At 44.5% G+C, this 16,018-nt stretch overlaps 2 protein-coding genes across 2 annotated transcripts; one reads left to right on the plus strand and one right to left on the minus strand.

The window, feature by feature from the left end:
- Positions 1 to 3,945: 3,945 nt before the first annotated feature.
- LOC131679907 (uncharacterized) lies at positions 3,946 to 5,580 on the minus strand. The gene has a single exon (XM_058960657.1). The coding sequence runs from the start codon at positions 5,578 to 5,580 to the stop codon at positions 3,946 to 3,948; it is 1,635 nt and encodes a 544-aa protein (XP_058816640.1).
- Positions 5,581 to 7,795: 2,215 nt separating this feature from the next.
- On the plus strand, positions 7,796 to 10,152 carry LOC131682215 (HEAT repeat-containing protein 3). The gene is made up of 3 exons (XM_058963544.1): positions 7,796 to 7,892; positions 7,957 to 8,565; positions 8,624 to 10,152. Exons 2-3 carry the CDS (start codon positions 7,959 to 7,961, stop codon positions 9,985 to 9,987), a joined length of 1,971 nt encoding a protein of 656 aa, XP_058819527.1. The 5' UTR covers positions 7,796 to 7,892; positions 7,957 to 7,958; the 3' UTR covers positions 9,988 to 10,152.
- The last annotated feature ends 5,866 nt before the right edge of the window (positions 10,153 to 16,018 follow it).

The following is a 16,018-nucleotide window of genomic DNA, read 5'->3' on the forward strand; positions in this document are numbered from 1 at the left end:
GTACGTACATCTAGCCGCAGGACAAATGGTTTGTGGTGATGATCGACTTTGAGAATAGCAGTTGGAGGTTCAAGCAGCTCTACGATATCCGTGTTGTTCACGAATGCAAGATCGAGGATCCTCCCGTTCACATTCGTCAATGAGCAGATCTGGTACAGACCGCCTGCAACCACAGACTCTGTTACAGCTATTTCTTGTTCCGAAGAGGCATTAATAGGTAGGTAACATTTTAGATAATTATCGAGCGACCACTGAAGGCGTGGAAGATTGTAGTCCCCAAAGACGAGAACAGTGTCGGTGCTTCCAGCATTGTCTAGAATTGTTTGAAATATCTATATTTTTTGAAATCGATCAACTTTTGCTATGTCTGGGAGATAGGAGGTGTTAGACATAACGCTTTGCTCTGAAACAGTTTCGCATGAGCTGTGAAATTGGTAGGTCCCAAATGAAGCTGAACCGTCTGTTGATAGCTCTTGATGACGTCGTGGAAACGACAAACTCATTCATAGTAGCATCCAATGAAGAAGCTTATCCACTTCGTACTGCTAAACTGACTAGGGTAACCCCTTGGTGAAGGACTGAGCTTGAAAGAATGAAGGATATTGGAAAAGCTTGGAACCGTTGTCAGTATGATGACTCCAGGGCTTTCAGCTCAGCTCAGTACATATAAGACATGTCTTAAATCTGCCAAACGGGTTGGCTGGCAGAATCTATGCAATTATGTTGATTACCACTAAATCGGTCAAGTGGGCAGTAGACAATTTTGCTCCAGACAAATCGCCCGAGAAAGACTGCAAAAGGGTTTCGATATTCTCAAACTTGTCTTGAAAAAGGTTATGCCTACCAGTCTTGCAACCGGGTATATCCCGTGAGAAATTACTGTTAGATTTATTCTCAAAGGGGGGCGTTCAAAATATGAAGAAGCCATGAGTTTTAGGCTTGTCAGCTTAAGTTCTTTTCTTCTAAAAGCTTTGGAACGGATTATCGATCTTCACATTATTAGTGTGGAAAATCCAAGATCACTGCTGCACGATTTGTTTACAATATTGAAAATATCTTCTGGCTCAAACAATCTAGCTTAGGTGATATTGAGAGTGCTTTTGACAATGTGTCCTTCCAGGCTATTCTGGATGCGACGCGTGGTAATGAAGTATTTACATGTATGTTGGGTAGGATAAACGTAATGCTTACTAATCGCATTCTTTGCTCGTCACTGAGACAGGCAGAGATAAGTTGAGCATTTCCGACTGTTGAACAAGTTAAACTATCAGCTATTCCAAACAAAACTTCAATGGTTCTTTTCACGAAGAAGTGTACAACAACCGGTTTTCGTTCCTTGTTCCTTCTTTGACACTGAGCTACTGTGTACGGTGTAGGGGGTTTCGGAAACTCTACGATATATTTATACACCGACTTTAGCATTGCAATCTATCGCCGCCAGATGAAGAGCAAAGAGTCCTCCCCGTCTCGCTATCGCTGCCTTTTTCTTGCTCGCCAGTGTTACCAACCGTCTGAACTGTCGTCAACGAGGGGTCCGACACTACAATCTCCCTTTTACTTCAAATTTAGTGCGGTAGATAATCCTGGAATCTAGCGGGCTCTTTACGTTCGCGGCGTACTGGTTGACGTGAACTTTCCTCCTCTATAGCCGAACCCTGAACATCCAGCCGGTCTCCTGATTCCCTTTGTTGAGGTGGCACTTCCTCGTGCGATGATTGTGGGTTCAGCTCCGTTTCGTTAACCGGATCATTCTCTGGCAGTTTCTTAAGGTGTACTATATTTCGACGACATTCCTTACCGGTGGTTACAGATCGCAAAGTCACATCAGCACCTTTAAGTCGAACGACTGTATGCTCTTCCGGCGAATACTCTGTACTGAGTTTGCTAGTCTTTTGAAATCGTTTTATCAGAACCTTTGAACCAATCTGGATATCGCTTTGTTGGGCACGTCGCTTTTTGTTTGCATATTCCCTGCCCTTCTCCTTTTGCAAACGGTCGTGATCCATAGTCTCTTCATCGATGTGAATCTCTCGAGGTATTTGGGGGAGCTTATTCCGCATTTTTCTACCAAACATCAAAGCGAATGGAGATCGCCCCGTTGTTGGGTGGGGGGTAGAGTGATAAGATAAGATGTACTGATCAAGAACTTTCCTCCAATCCTGCCCGAGTTCTTGAGCAATTTTCAATCGTTTCAGAATTGATCGGTTCTGCCTCTCCACCTCACCATTTTGTTGTGGCCAATACGGTATCGTATTAACCAAGCGTATCCCAATTTCCTCGCAGAATATTTTAAGCTCTTCACAGTTCAGTTGTGGCCCATTATCAGCACGCAATGTCATAGGCACACCGTATCGACAGAATATTTTGGAAAGCTGTTCAATAGTATCCTTAGCGGTAGTTCGAATCATTTCACAAACCTCGATGAAACGACTGTAGTAATCTACAACCACGAAAAGCGTTTGACCTTCCGGAAGAGGGCCCAAAAAGTCTACAGCGATATCCTCCCAAGGTCCGTATGGTAGATCCTTTCGAATGATTGGTACAGGTGGATCGGGAGCTGATACTAGAATGCATGATCGGCAGCTCTTAACAAAATTCTCTACAGCACTGTCCATTTTAGGCCACCATACCGCACTACGCAGATGAGCTTTCATCATACGCATTCCTATATGCCCCTCATGAGCGATACATAGCACTCGATCGCGTAAAACAGACGGTATTACTATTCTGTCGGATCTCAAGAGCACATCGTCGCATCTGCAGAGTTCATAAGCCACTATTCGAAAAGATAACGGTAATTCGTCAGGTTTATCCTGTTCTAAATATTCAAGAATCTCGCGAATTTCTGGATCTACTTGCGACGCTTCCACAATCTCTCTCCAATCCAATGCAATAGTTGATGCTGCATGTAAAACAATTTGCTGGATTGCGAGTTCTTCAGAAGGATCAAATGGAATTGCCGTAAGTGTGCCGAGTCGTGATAACACATCTGCTGTGTTCTTCTCACCTGGTATGTAGATAACCTTATAATCGAACGATTGGATTTTTAAAACCCACCGCTCAATCCTGGCGCATGGTCTTGAGCGAGCAGTGAACAAATACTGCAGAGCCTTACAATCCGTCAGTATGTCGAATTCACTTCCGTACAGATAAGTATAAAATCGCTCAACGCTCCAAACGATTGCCAAAGCCTCTTTTTCAGTTTGGCAATATTTTTTTCCGTTGCTGTGAGGGATTTGGACGCACAACTTACGATTCTACTGCAACCAGATACATCAGTCTGTAGAAGCAGCGCCCCGAGTCCTGTTGGACTTGCATCGGCCATTACTGCGGTACGGTCTTCGGTTTTGAAAAATCCCAACGATTGTGCATTTGCCATAGCAGCTTTGATATGTTTAAATGATTGTTCGTGCTCTTCACTCCAAATGAAACTACAACCGGTCTTAATCAATGCTCGTAATGGTTCGTCGAGAGTAGCCAAGTTAGGGATGAATTTGTTTAAATAGTTGGCGAGTCCTAAAAAAACTCCTCACCTCTGATTCACTCTCTGGACGACGAAAAGAAAGGATAGCTTCTATTTTAGAGTTTGATGGAAGTATTCCATTCGCCGAAATCTGATGACCAATGAACACAACCTCCTTGGCACGAAATACACATTTGTCCCAGTTTAGCAACACTGACCTATCCTTAAAACGCTTCAACACTTCATTCAACCGCTCATCATGTTCTTCTAAGTTCTTTCCCTCTACTATCACATCGTCGAGGTACCAACATGTACCTTTGCAGCCGACCAGTACCTGGTCCATGACCTTTTGGAACAACTCAGGTGCGGTCACCAAACCAAAAGGAAGTCGTTTAAAGCGAAAAAGTCCTTTATTAGTAATGAACGTGGTAACATCTCTTGATTCTGAGGCTAATTCAACCTGAAGAAATGCATCTTTAATGTCAAGCTTGCTCCAGATCGAGCCTTTTCCCAACCGTGCCAGATACGATAGGCATAGGATGACGTTCGCGTAGAACAGCTTGATTCACACGCCGAAGATCCAGACAAATTATTGGTTCTCCATTTTTCTTCCCTACCACAACCAATGGGGAAACCCAGGAAGCAGGACCACGTTTTACCTCGATTATATCCGTTGCTAGAAGTCTTTCTAATTTTTTGTCTACCGCCGCTTCGAGCGGAATCGGAACACGCCTGACCGGTTGGAAAACTGGTTTGATTTCCGGATCGGTATGGATTTGCACTTGGACGTCCTTGATCTTCGGAAATGGTAAAACTGGTGATGCAACCTGATTGATTTGTAATCCAACGCGTAGTATTCCCAATTCTTTAGAGGTTTTGTCACCCAAAATGCTTCGCTGACCACCAGCAACAACGTAGAATTCAGCACGAACGATTTTGTGTCCTACTTCCACATTCGTCGTAAAAACTCCCAGAGTCGTCAAAGGATTGTCGTTTGCATAACCTTTCAAAATCCTTTTGCTTCCCTTTACGCACTGCTGCACAACAACTTTTCCGTGCTTTAGATATCCCCACACGTTGTCAGGGATCAAATTGACATCTGAACCAGAGTCCACCAGCAAATCCAACTTAACACCACCGACCACGCACCGAATCATATTGGTTTCGTTACCGGTGTGGAACGTATAATAAGTTTTCATAGATATTTCATCTGAAGCGTTTTCCGAGATGGGAACTGATTCTGCCACTGTGCGTACTTTCTTTGTTGTCATGGAGGCTCTATACCCCTTTCGCGATCGACAACATGATTCAAAATGACCCACGTTCTTGCAAGCGTGGCATACTTTCCCTCTTGCTGGGCATGTTTCAGAAGTAGAGATATGATCTCGTCGAGCACAATTGAAACATTTAACCTCGTCTCTTGCGATAAATTTACGTTTAAATCCTGTCGGTTGATTATAATTCTTCTTACGAAACGAAACCTGGTCACTGTCGATTCTGAATGTTTGCTGATCCATTTCAGCCGACTTAATTCTTCCTCCAAAATCTTTAACTTGTTGATCAACCCCTTCCAATGCAACACCTAAAGACTCGATCTCAGCCAACGACTTATCCTGCTGCAATATTCTACGCCGAAGTTCCTGCGAATAACATCCTTCGATAACTGTGTCAATCATGAAAATCTCCGTCAATACATCCTTTACATCCTCTGGGTATTTATCAAATCCGCAGTCTGACAGCTGCTGCCGCAACCGAAGAATAAAATCAACGAAACGTTCTCCTTCCTTTTGCTTTATCTGGCGCAACCTGTACCGTTCGAGACAATCTTGACGATATGGTTGAAAGAATGCATCCAGGGCGTTGATCGCTACATCGTACCATCGTTTTTCGAGAGACACTAGCGGGAAGCTTTCTCTGTCCGGTAGGTTTTGGAACACACGTTGCAGTTGCGGGCCGCCCAAATGCAATAGTTTTGCTCTTTTCTGTTCTTGGTCGTCAATTCCATACGCGTCAAAATAACACTCTAAGGCACCTTTCCACGATTTCCATGCTTTGAACAACTTTTGTTTATCAATTTCATCACAGCGAAACTGCGGGAGTGGACGAGCGTCTTCCATCTGAAAATTATAATAAACATAATTCCAAGCTAAAAAAACAAACATTCAATAGATTTTCGTTTTCTTTTTTTTCTTCGTTTCGCCATGCATCAACCTGCATTCATAAATTGACTCAAATTGTCTACAGTTAAACATCAATAAACATTTATTTTACCCAAACTATAGCCTACTTTCTAGGCATTATCCTTAATTAACCAAATAATCCGATTGCCAACATGCGAACACAAGTGCCCGGGAGCTCATCATGCTGCCCACCTGTTATTAAAAACAAGTACGTACGTTCATCAATTGCAATCTCATTTTCTTTTATTTGCACCCGTGAAATCACCTCCTGTTCTACAAACAGGTACGAACCAGCACCCGGGAGAAAAAAAAAAAACAATTTTTTCTCCCCTCCTGTTTAACCAACAGGTACATTCATGAAGGCTATAATGCAGAAACGGCGATCCTTTCTCCTCTTTTACTCGTCTTCATTTCACTTTTTCATTATCTGAGCATCCCAAATGCAACTATTAAAATCGTTTGTAAGTTTGTTGTGTATATTCCACATTTCTGGCTCGGCACTCTACCAACAGTCATCACCATCATCAGTGTGTATCTGATTCAACTTATTTAACCAATGCAGCCTCAAATTATGCCACACTACAAACCACTAGTTTGACCGCCATTCATTTTCATTTTTTTCACTGTCGTTCACCAATGAATCTAAGGCGGACTGATACCGATGTTTTCACTTTTTTCCGAATATAATACATAAAGTTCTTACCTCAGATCCACAAGCTCGTCGCCAATTTGTAGGGGGTTTCGGAAACGTATTAATAACACGGATTTAGAACTCTACGATATATTTATACACCGACTTTAGCATTGCAATCTATCGCCGCCAGATGAAGAGCAAAGAGTCCTCCCCGTCTCGCTATCGCTGCCTTTTTCTTGCTCGCCAGTGTTACCAACCGTCTGAACTGTCGTCAACGAGGGGTCCGACACTACATACGGATCAAGTTAAGCACGTTGGAGTTTTATTGAACAAAGTGTACATCGCCAGTGAATACGAACTTTTGGAAAGATTTGGGGTCTGAAACGCTGCTATATCTATTGGAATTGTACGTCCAAAACTTTCATGCGAATACGTTATGTGGTAGCAGAGAGGTGAGGTGATGACGGTTCAGCCGAAGCTAAACCATCTGTAAAGAATGGTTCTTACCAGGAAAGTTATAAACCTGGATGTGGTTTTTTCACTACGTAGTTGTGTTGCGTACACCGGGACAGTGTGGTGGTGTGACGAAAAATCACCGCCACTTTTTCACCATTTCACCCGGTCAATTGTTTTTCCACCAACTATTTTGCATGATTTGAGTCCTGATAATCTCATAACTCGACTGATTTTCTTCTTTTAGAGTTTAATAAATGCTTTATATGGATAAAACGGTGACAAAGTTGAACACATTTTTTTCCAACGCATACTATCAAGCGTTCAATTCGTGTAGACGCTCACCGAAAGTTCTTTGAACCTTAATACATTTTTAAAAATAGTGTTAAAAATTATTCATTTATTTTGTATTACCATGTATAATAAAATGTTATTCACATTTAAATGAAATTTAACTTCGACGGACTCCTCAGAATGCAACGTTTATGGAAAAAAAATTATTAATAAAATGCCAAGCATTTTAAAAAAATATTTTCGAAGCAATTTCAGTTTTGGCATACGAAAATGAAATGGATGTTCTTCGCAGTTGTGTAGTAAAAATTACCATTCATTCTTAAAGGAATTTCACCAAAAAAGTTTGAAAAATGAAACACCGGTAGTTCTATGTACGAGTAGTAGCGCACATATCCTAATACAGTGAAAATGCTGCTAAAATATATGATTTGCAGCATATGTTATTAAAAATAGGGAATTTTATTGACAAAATATCTCAAACTTTCACTTCCGCCTTCGCACCTCAACATATAAAAGCCCTTAAATACAGTGAAATTGGTTTAAAAAAAGGAAAAATCTTTTTTCTTCAGATGCAGCAAGTGATATTGTTGTAGTACTTGAACAAGCCTGTAAATAAATATCTAATCCAATTCGTAAAAAAGTACACTTACCTCACTTACCACGCAAAATACAAAGAAAGTTTTCTATATACCATGAAATTTCAAGCCACTTTATTCCAGTTCTGTTTTCGAACAGTTTCCATAGCTGTTCGAAAATGTGACAGCTTGCGCAGCATGATGTTTTTTTGTTTATCTGCTTTTCTTTCAGTTCGATTTCTCTACGCGTGTGGCAGTGTTTTAGAAGTAAATCGCTGTTCCATCAGGATTCGGTACATGTGCTTCATTTTGTGCATTAGATTTAGTGAAAATTCTGAACACTTTATTGGTTTTTAGCAATGGGAAAAGCCAGAAAGCCGAAGGGGCACAAAAACAAACTCAATCCCACCGGACTGGTGGACGCAGGTGCCCTGCTAGACCAAGAGTTATCGAATGAGAAATCGGATTCGCCGATTCAGGCCATCGTTGAGCAGCTGCAATCTTCGAGCGCAGAGGAAAAGATTTGCGGTCTACAGACACTGGCCACCATCTGCCAGAACGAAGTTAACATTGCTGCCGTGGTGAAAAGTGATGTGGTTCGGATTGCCGCTTCGCTGCTGGTTGATCCCGATCAAAGCGTTCGACATGCTACGGCTGGGGCTTTCCGGAATTTATCAGTGCTTAGCGTGCAGATTTGTGAGTACATGGTGGACCAGGATGTCCTCACGCCTTTGCTGGCACTGTTGAACAAGTATACGGTATCATCGGGCGGAGAATGGAAACCTACTTTCGATCGAAACATGCATGACCAATTAGACGAGAAATCGGATACTTTTCTGCAGGCTGTTAGTTTGTTGTGGAATTTGTGTGAAAGTACCTCCATAGCATTGGACAGTTTCAATCAATCACATTTACTGGAAAGTTTTGTCAAATATCTGGATTGGCAGGTTTATGGTAAAGAAATTGGTAAGCCTCCCGTTTGTAGTTCGGTTATCAGTATTAACTAATATAATATGTGTTTCAGCCATTGCAGTTTCCCAGTGTGTGCTAGTCATATCGGAAGACAACATTGTTTCTTGGCGAATATTGTCGAGCTTTGGAAATGAGTTAACATCTCTGCTAGCATTGGACGGAGACAATTCGAGTATACTGCTACGAACCGTTGCAGCTGGAATTATCGCAAATGTTCCTCCGCTAGCGGTTACATATCTAGGTCAATTATTTGCGACTCTTTCTAGAACACTAGAAGTTAATCATCGTCCCGCCTTGGGAAGTGTGACCAGTTCTCTTCCATTGCTTAACCAAAAAGACGTTATTCAATTGGAGGTAACCGACGACACACGGATGGATGATGAATCGGCAGAACAATCATTTCAAAGACGACGTCGAGCCGATATGCCCTCAGAGGTGGAACTAGAGGTTCGAAATGTAGGCTGGCTCCTACAAGCTCAGCGAATTGCCGCAGAAATATTGACCAATATTTGCTCGACCGAGGAGGAAGAATGGCAAGATGATATGGATGATGAAAATTTGTCGGATGCGGAAAGTGTCCACGATTACGACACCAATGGATTGGACGACAGCCTCCAAAATACCGACAAACTTCCGATAGAAATTTTGGAAGCTGTAAAGTCGTTTGGATTTGTGGAGAAACTTTGGCAGAAGGCGCAACCAATAGCGGAGAACGTTCGGCAGATTTTGGTGGAAAATGATAGAAGTCTGCTCAAGAGGGTTAATAATCTTCGCGCTTCTTCCATGCTTTGCCTGCATAATTTGTGCAACAACATTTCGACTGAAGATCTCGGCGGAGCTGAAGCAATATACCAGGTATGGTTAGAACTCGGCCAGCAAGTATTCCAAGGCGAAAAGAATCCTAAACTATTGGAAGCTTCTACATCACTGATGCGAGCAACGCTAGAGCACTTACGTAAAAGTCCTGAGTTGTTCCGACAAATGACCGAAAGCGATCTTCAGTTAATGCTGGCTGGAGTTAACGAGTGCAAAGATCCGGAAATTCGTGCCAACTGGTTGCGCATGCTAGGAATTCTCGGGTGCCTCCTGTCGGAGCCGCTAATAAAATTGATTATCGATTTAGTTTTAAGTACTTGCCTGAATGAAGAGAATTTGTGGACCATTTCAGAAGCGATGGATTCGATGATGGACATTTTCGCAGAAAACGATTGGAACCAGATTGTACACGATTTGGACATGGTGGCCAAATGCAAGGAATTGGACCGTCGGATGAAAAGCAAACTGAAACAGAGCAAACGTGAACTGAATGAACGATACCCGGCAGTTTGCACCGTCCGAACAAATCTCTGGCGTTTTTGCAAATATCTGGAAACTGAGATGAAGAATTTCAAACCAGCTGCGGAAAATGAAGGTTAAGCTGATTGGCAGATTGAGTCCTCTAGTTATCGCGTGAAAAGCATATATTCAATGTTATATATGATAAATTCAACTAGTTTTCTTCTGCATCTTTAGTGGTTAGCTGTAATAGAGACACATAAATAAAGCATATGTTTTTGGTAGGAACCTCTTAGGTAGAAACTACTTTGAACATGTTTTAAATTCTCTGTGGGTTCTATGGCTTCGCCTTATGCATTTTAAGGGAACCTGATTATGGTACACTATTTTTGTCTGTAACTTTCGGTTACAGAAAAATTCAACGAGAAGTGCAACTAAGTATTAGCTGTCCATAATCTTAACAACACTCAGATATACCTCAAGAGACAATCATTTTTGTTCTGTGTTACGACGGCAACAATCTGGTTTTATCGAATCCGATACCCGTTTGGTTTGCTGTTTAGAATGCAAATCAAATCCTTCGTCAAGCAGAACTAGGCTGAATTAATATTAGTGCAAGGAAAGTTAGAGAGCTAGAATAAGGGTGTAGAAATTTTAAACACCTCGCCCTTGCTAATGTTTCCAATAGCTCATCGGCATTCGGAATTGGAACGCGCTGTCCGCACGAAGTGCTTTCACAAAAAGGTCCCTGTCGAAGCCCTTTATGTGCCACTGTCGCTCGCTAGTCCTCACTATCCACGTTACAATTCAATGCCGCCGACCAATGGTGTAGTGGGGCGCCTGTTGGTCGCTATGTGTGCACTGCTCACTGACTCGCATTTTGTGTTATCCATCAGCGGCGCACTGTAGAATGTTACGTCGATGATGGATTCCCGGCCATCTTTGTGGAATGTGCTAGCATAACCTTCGTTGCACAGCCTTACAACCAGCTTCGCCATGGCTTCCATTAGGCTGTAACTTGCGTTGGTCAGGCTGCTACCCAACTTCACAACCCAAGCGATAAAATATCCTCCAATAACAAGTGTCAGTTAGTGCGTCGAGCATCCGATTGTACGTCGCTGGTATCCACCGTGGGAGAGCATAACATTTACATACGAATACGCCGTTGACCCTGGCGAGCACGAAGCCTTCGTGTGTGCCCCGCCCACTTGAATGGCCGCCATCCCTGCACCAGCCACCACCCAGTTATCGAGCGGAATGAAACGTTTCTGCAATAATTGCAACGTCGAACTTCGTTTCTGTTGTTGACTGCCATAACAGTTGCTATGCAATGTTGCAATGATTGAGATTAAGCTGGGTTATCTCCATCATCATGGGTCTGCCCAGCAAAAAATCCTCGTAACTTTACTTAGGAAGCCTTCCGTCATGCTCTATTCACCCTCCTTTGTACATATCATGCACTTCGGTTGCAGTCTCTAGCAATGTGTCCCTTCTTCCAGTCAGCCGGCGCCATCGGCAGAAGATGGTGAATGGCAGGTGGTCAGTAGGAAGCGGAAGTCGAACGCACCTCGACCCGCGAAGAAGAACGCGAGAGACAGAGGAGAGGCCCTGCTGGTGAAAACCAACGGGGGTAGCTACGCGGAGGTCCTAAAATCGATGCGGGCAGCGGAAAGCCTCTCGAATTTAGGACAGGATGTGCGAAGCGTCAGACGCACCAAAGATGGCGAAATGATCTTGGTGCTGAAGCGTAGTGCACAATCCAGCGGAGTAACGTATAGGAAGTTGGCCCAAGAGGTCTTGGGAAACGGCACTCAGGTGAGGTCGTTGGGAGCGGAAGTGACTATCCAGTGTAAGCAACTGGACGAGATCACAAACGCAGAGGACATCGTCTCGGCCGTTAAGGAGCAGTGCGGTGTTGAGATCGATCAGAACTCTGTTCGGATCAGGGAGCGGATGCTTGGCACGGAGGTAGCTTACTTCAAGCTACCGGTCGCGGAAGCCAAAAAAGTAACCGATAAAGGGAAGTTGAAGATCGGATGGTCAGTATGCCCAGTTAGCGTACCCTAGCCGCCTTCAGTGGTGTTTTAAATGTCTGGAGCCAGGCCACAAGTCATACGACTGTAAGGGCCCAGACAGGAGCAAGTTGTGTCGTCGCTGCGGCGAGGAGCTAATTCTCTAGCGGCGAATAAAGCTCCAGGGCCTGATGGAGTTCCAAACAGCGCTCTCAAGACAGCAATCATGGCGAACCCGAACATGTTCAGGCTGGCTTTGCAGAGATGCCTTGACGAGTGCCGTTTTCCGGATAGATGGAAAAGGCAGAAGCTGGTACTGTTGCCGAAGGCCGGAAAGCCGCCTGGTGACCCATTGGCGTACAGACCAATCTGTCTGATTGACACGACGGGCAAATTGCTTGAAAGGATTATCCTCAACAGGCTAACTCCATACGCAGAAGGTACGGAGGGCCTGTCAAGTAACCAGTTCGGTTTTCGGAAGGGAAAGTCCACGGTGGACGCTATCAACACAGTGGTAAGGACTGCCGAGATAGCGATCCAACGGAACCGCAGCCTGGGCGTATGCGGTCAGCCACGGGCGGCAGTCAGAACACTGGGTGCAAGCAGCCTGCGCGGGGTTGCTCTCGGAACGCAACGAACAAGCTACTCCGGGGAAATCGGCCAGCTAACGAGGGCTTTCAGAACAATGAGGGCAAGCAGCCTGAGTGGATACGTCCAGCAACTGAGGGCAGTCGGATGCGGCCACCCCTAGAGGACTCTCGGGGTACTGCGAGCAAGCAGCGAGCCATGGACGGCGCTCGGGATGCGACAAACCAGCTACCGAAACGGATGCGCTTGGGATCGGATTCTCAGTCCGACCTGGGTGTTTTGGATGACATACAAGGACAGTCAACTTCGGTTCACGACACTTCCTTTAACGAGAGTGTGTTTGAATCGAGTTCACCCTTTCTTGGTTTCCCTCTGGATGAAATTTTACGACGTTCGTCGCGGTCGAATAAAGGTATTGCATCGAGAAGGCTAATCGAAGAGATTTTAGCTGTAGGCAATGTGTCCCTTCACGACCCGAAGGAACCAGTAAGTTTCAAGGACGCAGTGACTGGTGAGAAACATACTGAATGGAGAGGTGCCATGGAAGCTGAAATAGAATCTTACAAAGCAAATGGTACGTGGGATCTCGTGAAGCTACCCGAGGGCAGGAAATCTGTTGGATGTCGTTGGGTATACAAAATAAAGCGGAATGCTGCAGGTGAGGTGGTTAAATATAAGGCGCGGTTGGTGGCTCAGGGCTTCAGTCAGAAGTTTGGACAAGTCTACGACGAAGTATTCGCTTCTGTCACCAAGCAAACGACGCTGAGAACACTGTTGGCTGTCGCAAGTGAAAAAAAAACTAATTCTGAAGCATTTTGACGTGAAGATAGCCTATCCTTACGGGAAAATCAAAGAAGAGCTTTACATGAAGCAGCCACCTGGTTTCGAGACCAATGGCAAGGAGTCATTGGTCTGTCGATTGAGGAGTCCCAAATTCGTGTTATTATTTAACCTGCTAGCTCAGTCCAATAGGTATGGCTTGTTGCGTTCGCTGCTGCTGTTGCGGCTGTATTTACTGTTACACTTGGTCCTTTTACTGAGTCGACGTCGCTACCATATATGCTTCGTTACATTTTTTTTTTAAATTTTTGATCTTATTGTCTCCTCCCTAGTAACAATTGAGGTTTCATGGTAGTTTTATAGCCACTCATAAAACTTAGATTGCACTTGTAGCATGCATAAAACTTCAATTGTTACTTGGGCTTCCACGTCTTTTGGGTCCCAACTCCAAGCCGCTGTCTACGCTTGTAGCAAGTCGTCACCTCGATATAATCCTATGGTTACCTTTGCAATCAGTGAGGTCGCATGCGTGGGTTGAATAAGTCCATCATGGGGTACCACGTTCAAAGCCGGATCAGCGCTAGTCAGGAACGTTCAACTGAGCTTATTGCCACTGGTTAAGGTGCCGGGTTTCGAACGTACTTGGAGACTCACCAAAGTTTTAATGGGACGGGGCACCCGAGCTAATACCCATAGGTTCAAACACCACATAGACTTGAAAAGACCTTAAACATGGTCCGTGCCAAAATTCACAACCACTAAGACACCATAAAATGGTCTCAGTAACCCATAAATATACCAACATATGGTATTTTATATGGGATCTACCGGACCATGGTGATGGTGTTTTCATGGGTTGAACCCATTTCAAACACCCATGTCATGAGCATGGGGGTATTATGGGCTTTCCGTTTGCTCGGGCAGCTGATACCATTAGCCCATTCGCCGTTTCAGGAAAGCGTCACCCATGCTTATTAGGGTAGTGAAATGGCGTGACTGTCGTGGTTCAATTTTAATGAAATCATTATTAACATCTGTGCTCTGCCGCCAGTATGCCACAATTAGGATCTTACTGGTATTGATAAAAAATTTCAAGAAAGCACTGAGAATGCAGAAAAATATGTACAAAACTCTACCCAGCGAACTGGTTTAGGTTTGTTATCACCCGACCCGCCAAAAATTACTGCTCTTGCCCATAGCCCGATTCCTCCCCGGTACTACCTTACGGCATTACATTTCAACTATAAAGTAGTTAATTTTTTCAGTAGGGTAAAAGCACCACTCCTCGACACACCACCATCCATACAGACCATGGCAGTCGCAGAGCTAGCTGGAAGTCGAGATGAAGTGCTCTTCCCCTACGAGGACAATCTGGGCGGCAACTTCAGATTGTCTAATTTACCAAGCCCTTCGGCTCCAATGTACCATTCAACACCACGACTCGGCTAGCTTGTGCCATTCAGCACCGCAACTCCCTTCTCGTACTATTCAGCACCACTTACTCGTTGAGCTGCCGATTTGTTCGCGAACTACTCGGTCCAGTCCCCGACGATGGATCAAACCTACTCCGACGGAGAACTCCCCGGCGAGAGAAGTTCTCCCAAAACCGAACCAACCCGCCAGGTGTCGAGGTCAGTTCGACGATTCCGGTGGAGTAGGACGTCCAGTTCGCTGATGCCTCGACGACCCGACGTTTTACAACCACAACTTCTTGGGCCCTTTGGCTCCCTGTCCGGTTTCATTTAGCACCGCAACTCCTTTAAGTCCTTTGGTTTTCCTCTCGTTCCATTTCGCTCTACTTCCGAGAGTTGGATTTAGAATGGAGCCTCGAAGAATGCCTACTGTGACACACATTGACTTCTACCCTTCGCTCGTCTCGTACAGCAGCACTCTGCTCTGGAAGTAGCTCTTCAGGATCTGGCATAGATAGTCGGGAGCCCTCATTCTGTGCAGCGCTGCAGCGGTGGCTTCCCAGCTAGCGCTGTTAAATGGATTTTTCACATCTATCGTAACCACAGCGTAGTATCGATCTCCTCTTCGCTTCTGTTTAGATGCCTTCTCAGAACTCTCGAGCACTGTCAGAATTTCATCCACTGTCGATGCTTCTTTGCGAAATCCGAACTGCATCTTGGACAGTCCGCGCTCATCTTCCGTGAATTTCGTCAACCTGTTAAGGATGATCTTTTCCAGGAGTTTTCCGAGTGTACCCAGCAGACATATGGGCCTATGCGATGCCGGATCGCCCAGTGGCTTCCCTGGCTTCGGCAGCAACGCCAGCTTCTGGACCTTCCGTCTTTCGGGGAAGTTGCCTTCATTTAGATACTTTTGCAGCACCATCCTGAACATGTATGTAAGAATTTAAGTTTTGTATGTATGGATGAGTATAGGAGCTATGTATCCCTGACCAACATGGAAGGAGAGCTTCTGAGCCGCCATAACGCTTTTGGGAAACCGGGTGCGCAGTCATAGGTGTGGCCAAGTCAGGATGTTTTGGCATTTTGATCAAATGCTTCTATCGAGGGCAGCGCTAATCAGAGGTTCTTCCACAAGAGACGTATCTCACCTTTCGACCAGGCCGTCGTCTAATGCACAGTACAACTTACACTGAGTTAACGAAAATCTGAAGAGTTCAGTGTTGTGTATAAAAACTTTATTACGTTGGCTTGGACATTATTTAAACGTCTTTGAAAAGACAATAGTAGTCGATAATCACTAACAGGTACAAACCACAAGGCAAAGAGCCGAAGAAATCCAACGTGGTGTCGATTTAAGGTCTAGACGGTAGCGAACGG

Source organism: Topomyia yanbarensis, chromosome 2, assembly GCF_030247195.1.
Source record: "Topomyia yanbarensis strain Yona2022 chromosome 2, ASM3024719v1, whole genome shotgun sequence".
Classification (NCBI taxonomy): domain Eukaryota; kingdom Metazoa; phylum Arthropoda; class Insecta; order Diptera; family Culicidae; genus Topomyia; species Topomyia yanbarensis.

What these genes read in the sequence shown, in the direction of transcription:
- LOC131679907 (XM_058960657.1), bottom strand. Translation starts at nt 5,580, where the DNA reads ATGGAAGACGCTCGTCCACTCCCGCAGTTTCGCTGTGATGAAATTGAT.
- LOC131682215 (XM_058963544.1), top strand. Translation starts at nt 7,959, where the DNA reads ATGGGAAAAGCCAGAAAGCCGAAGGGGCACAAAAACAAACTCAATCCC. An exon ending in GGTTTATGGTAAAGAAATTG is followed by an intron (nt 8,566 to 8,623) that starts GTAAGCCTCCCG and finishes TATGTGTTTCAG; the next exon opens with CCATTGCAGTTTCCCAGTGT.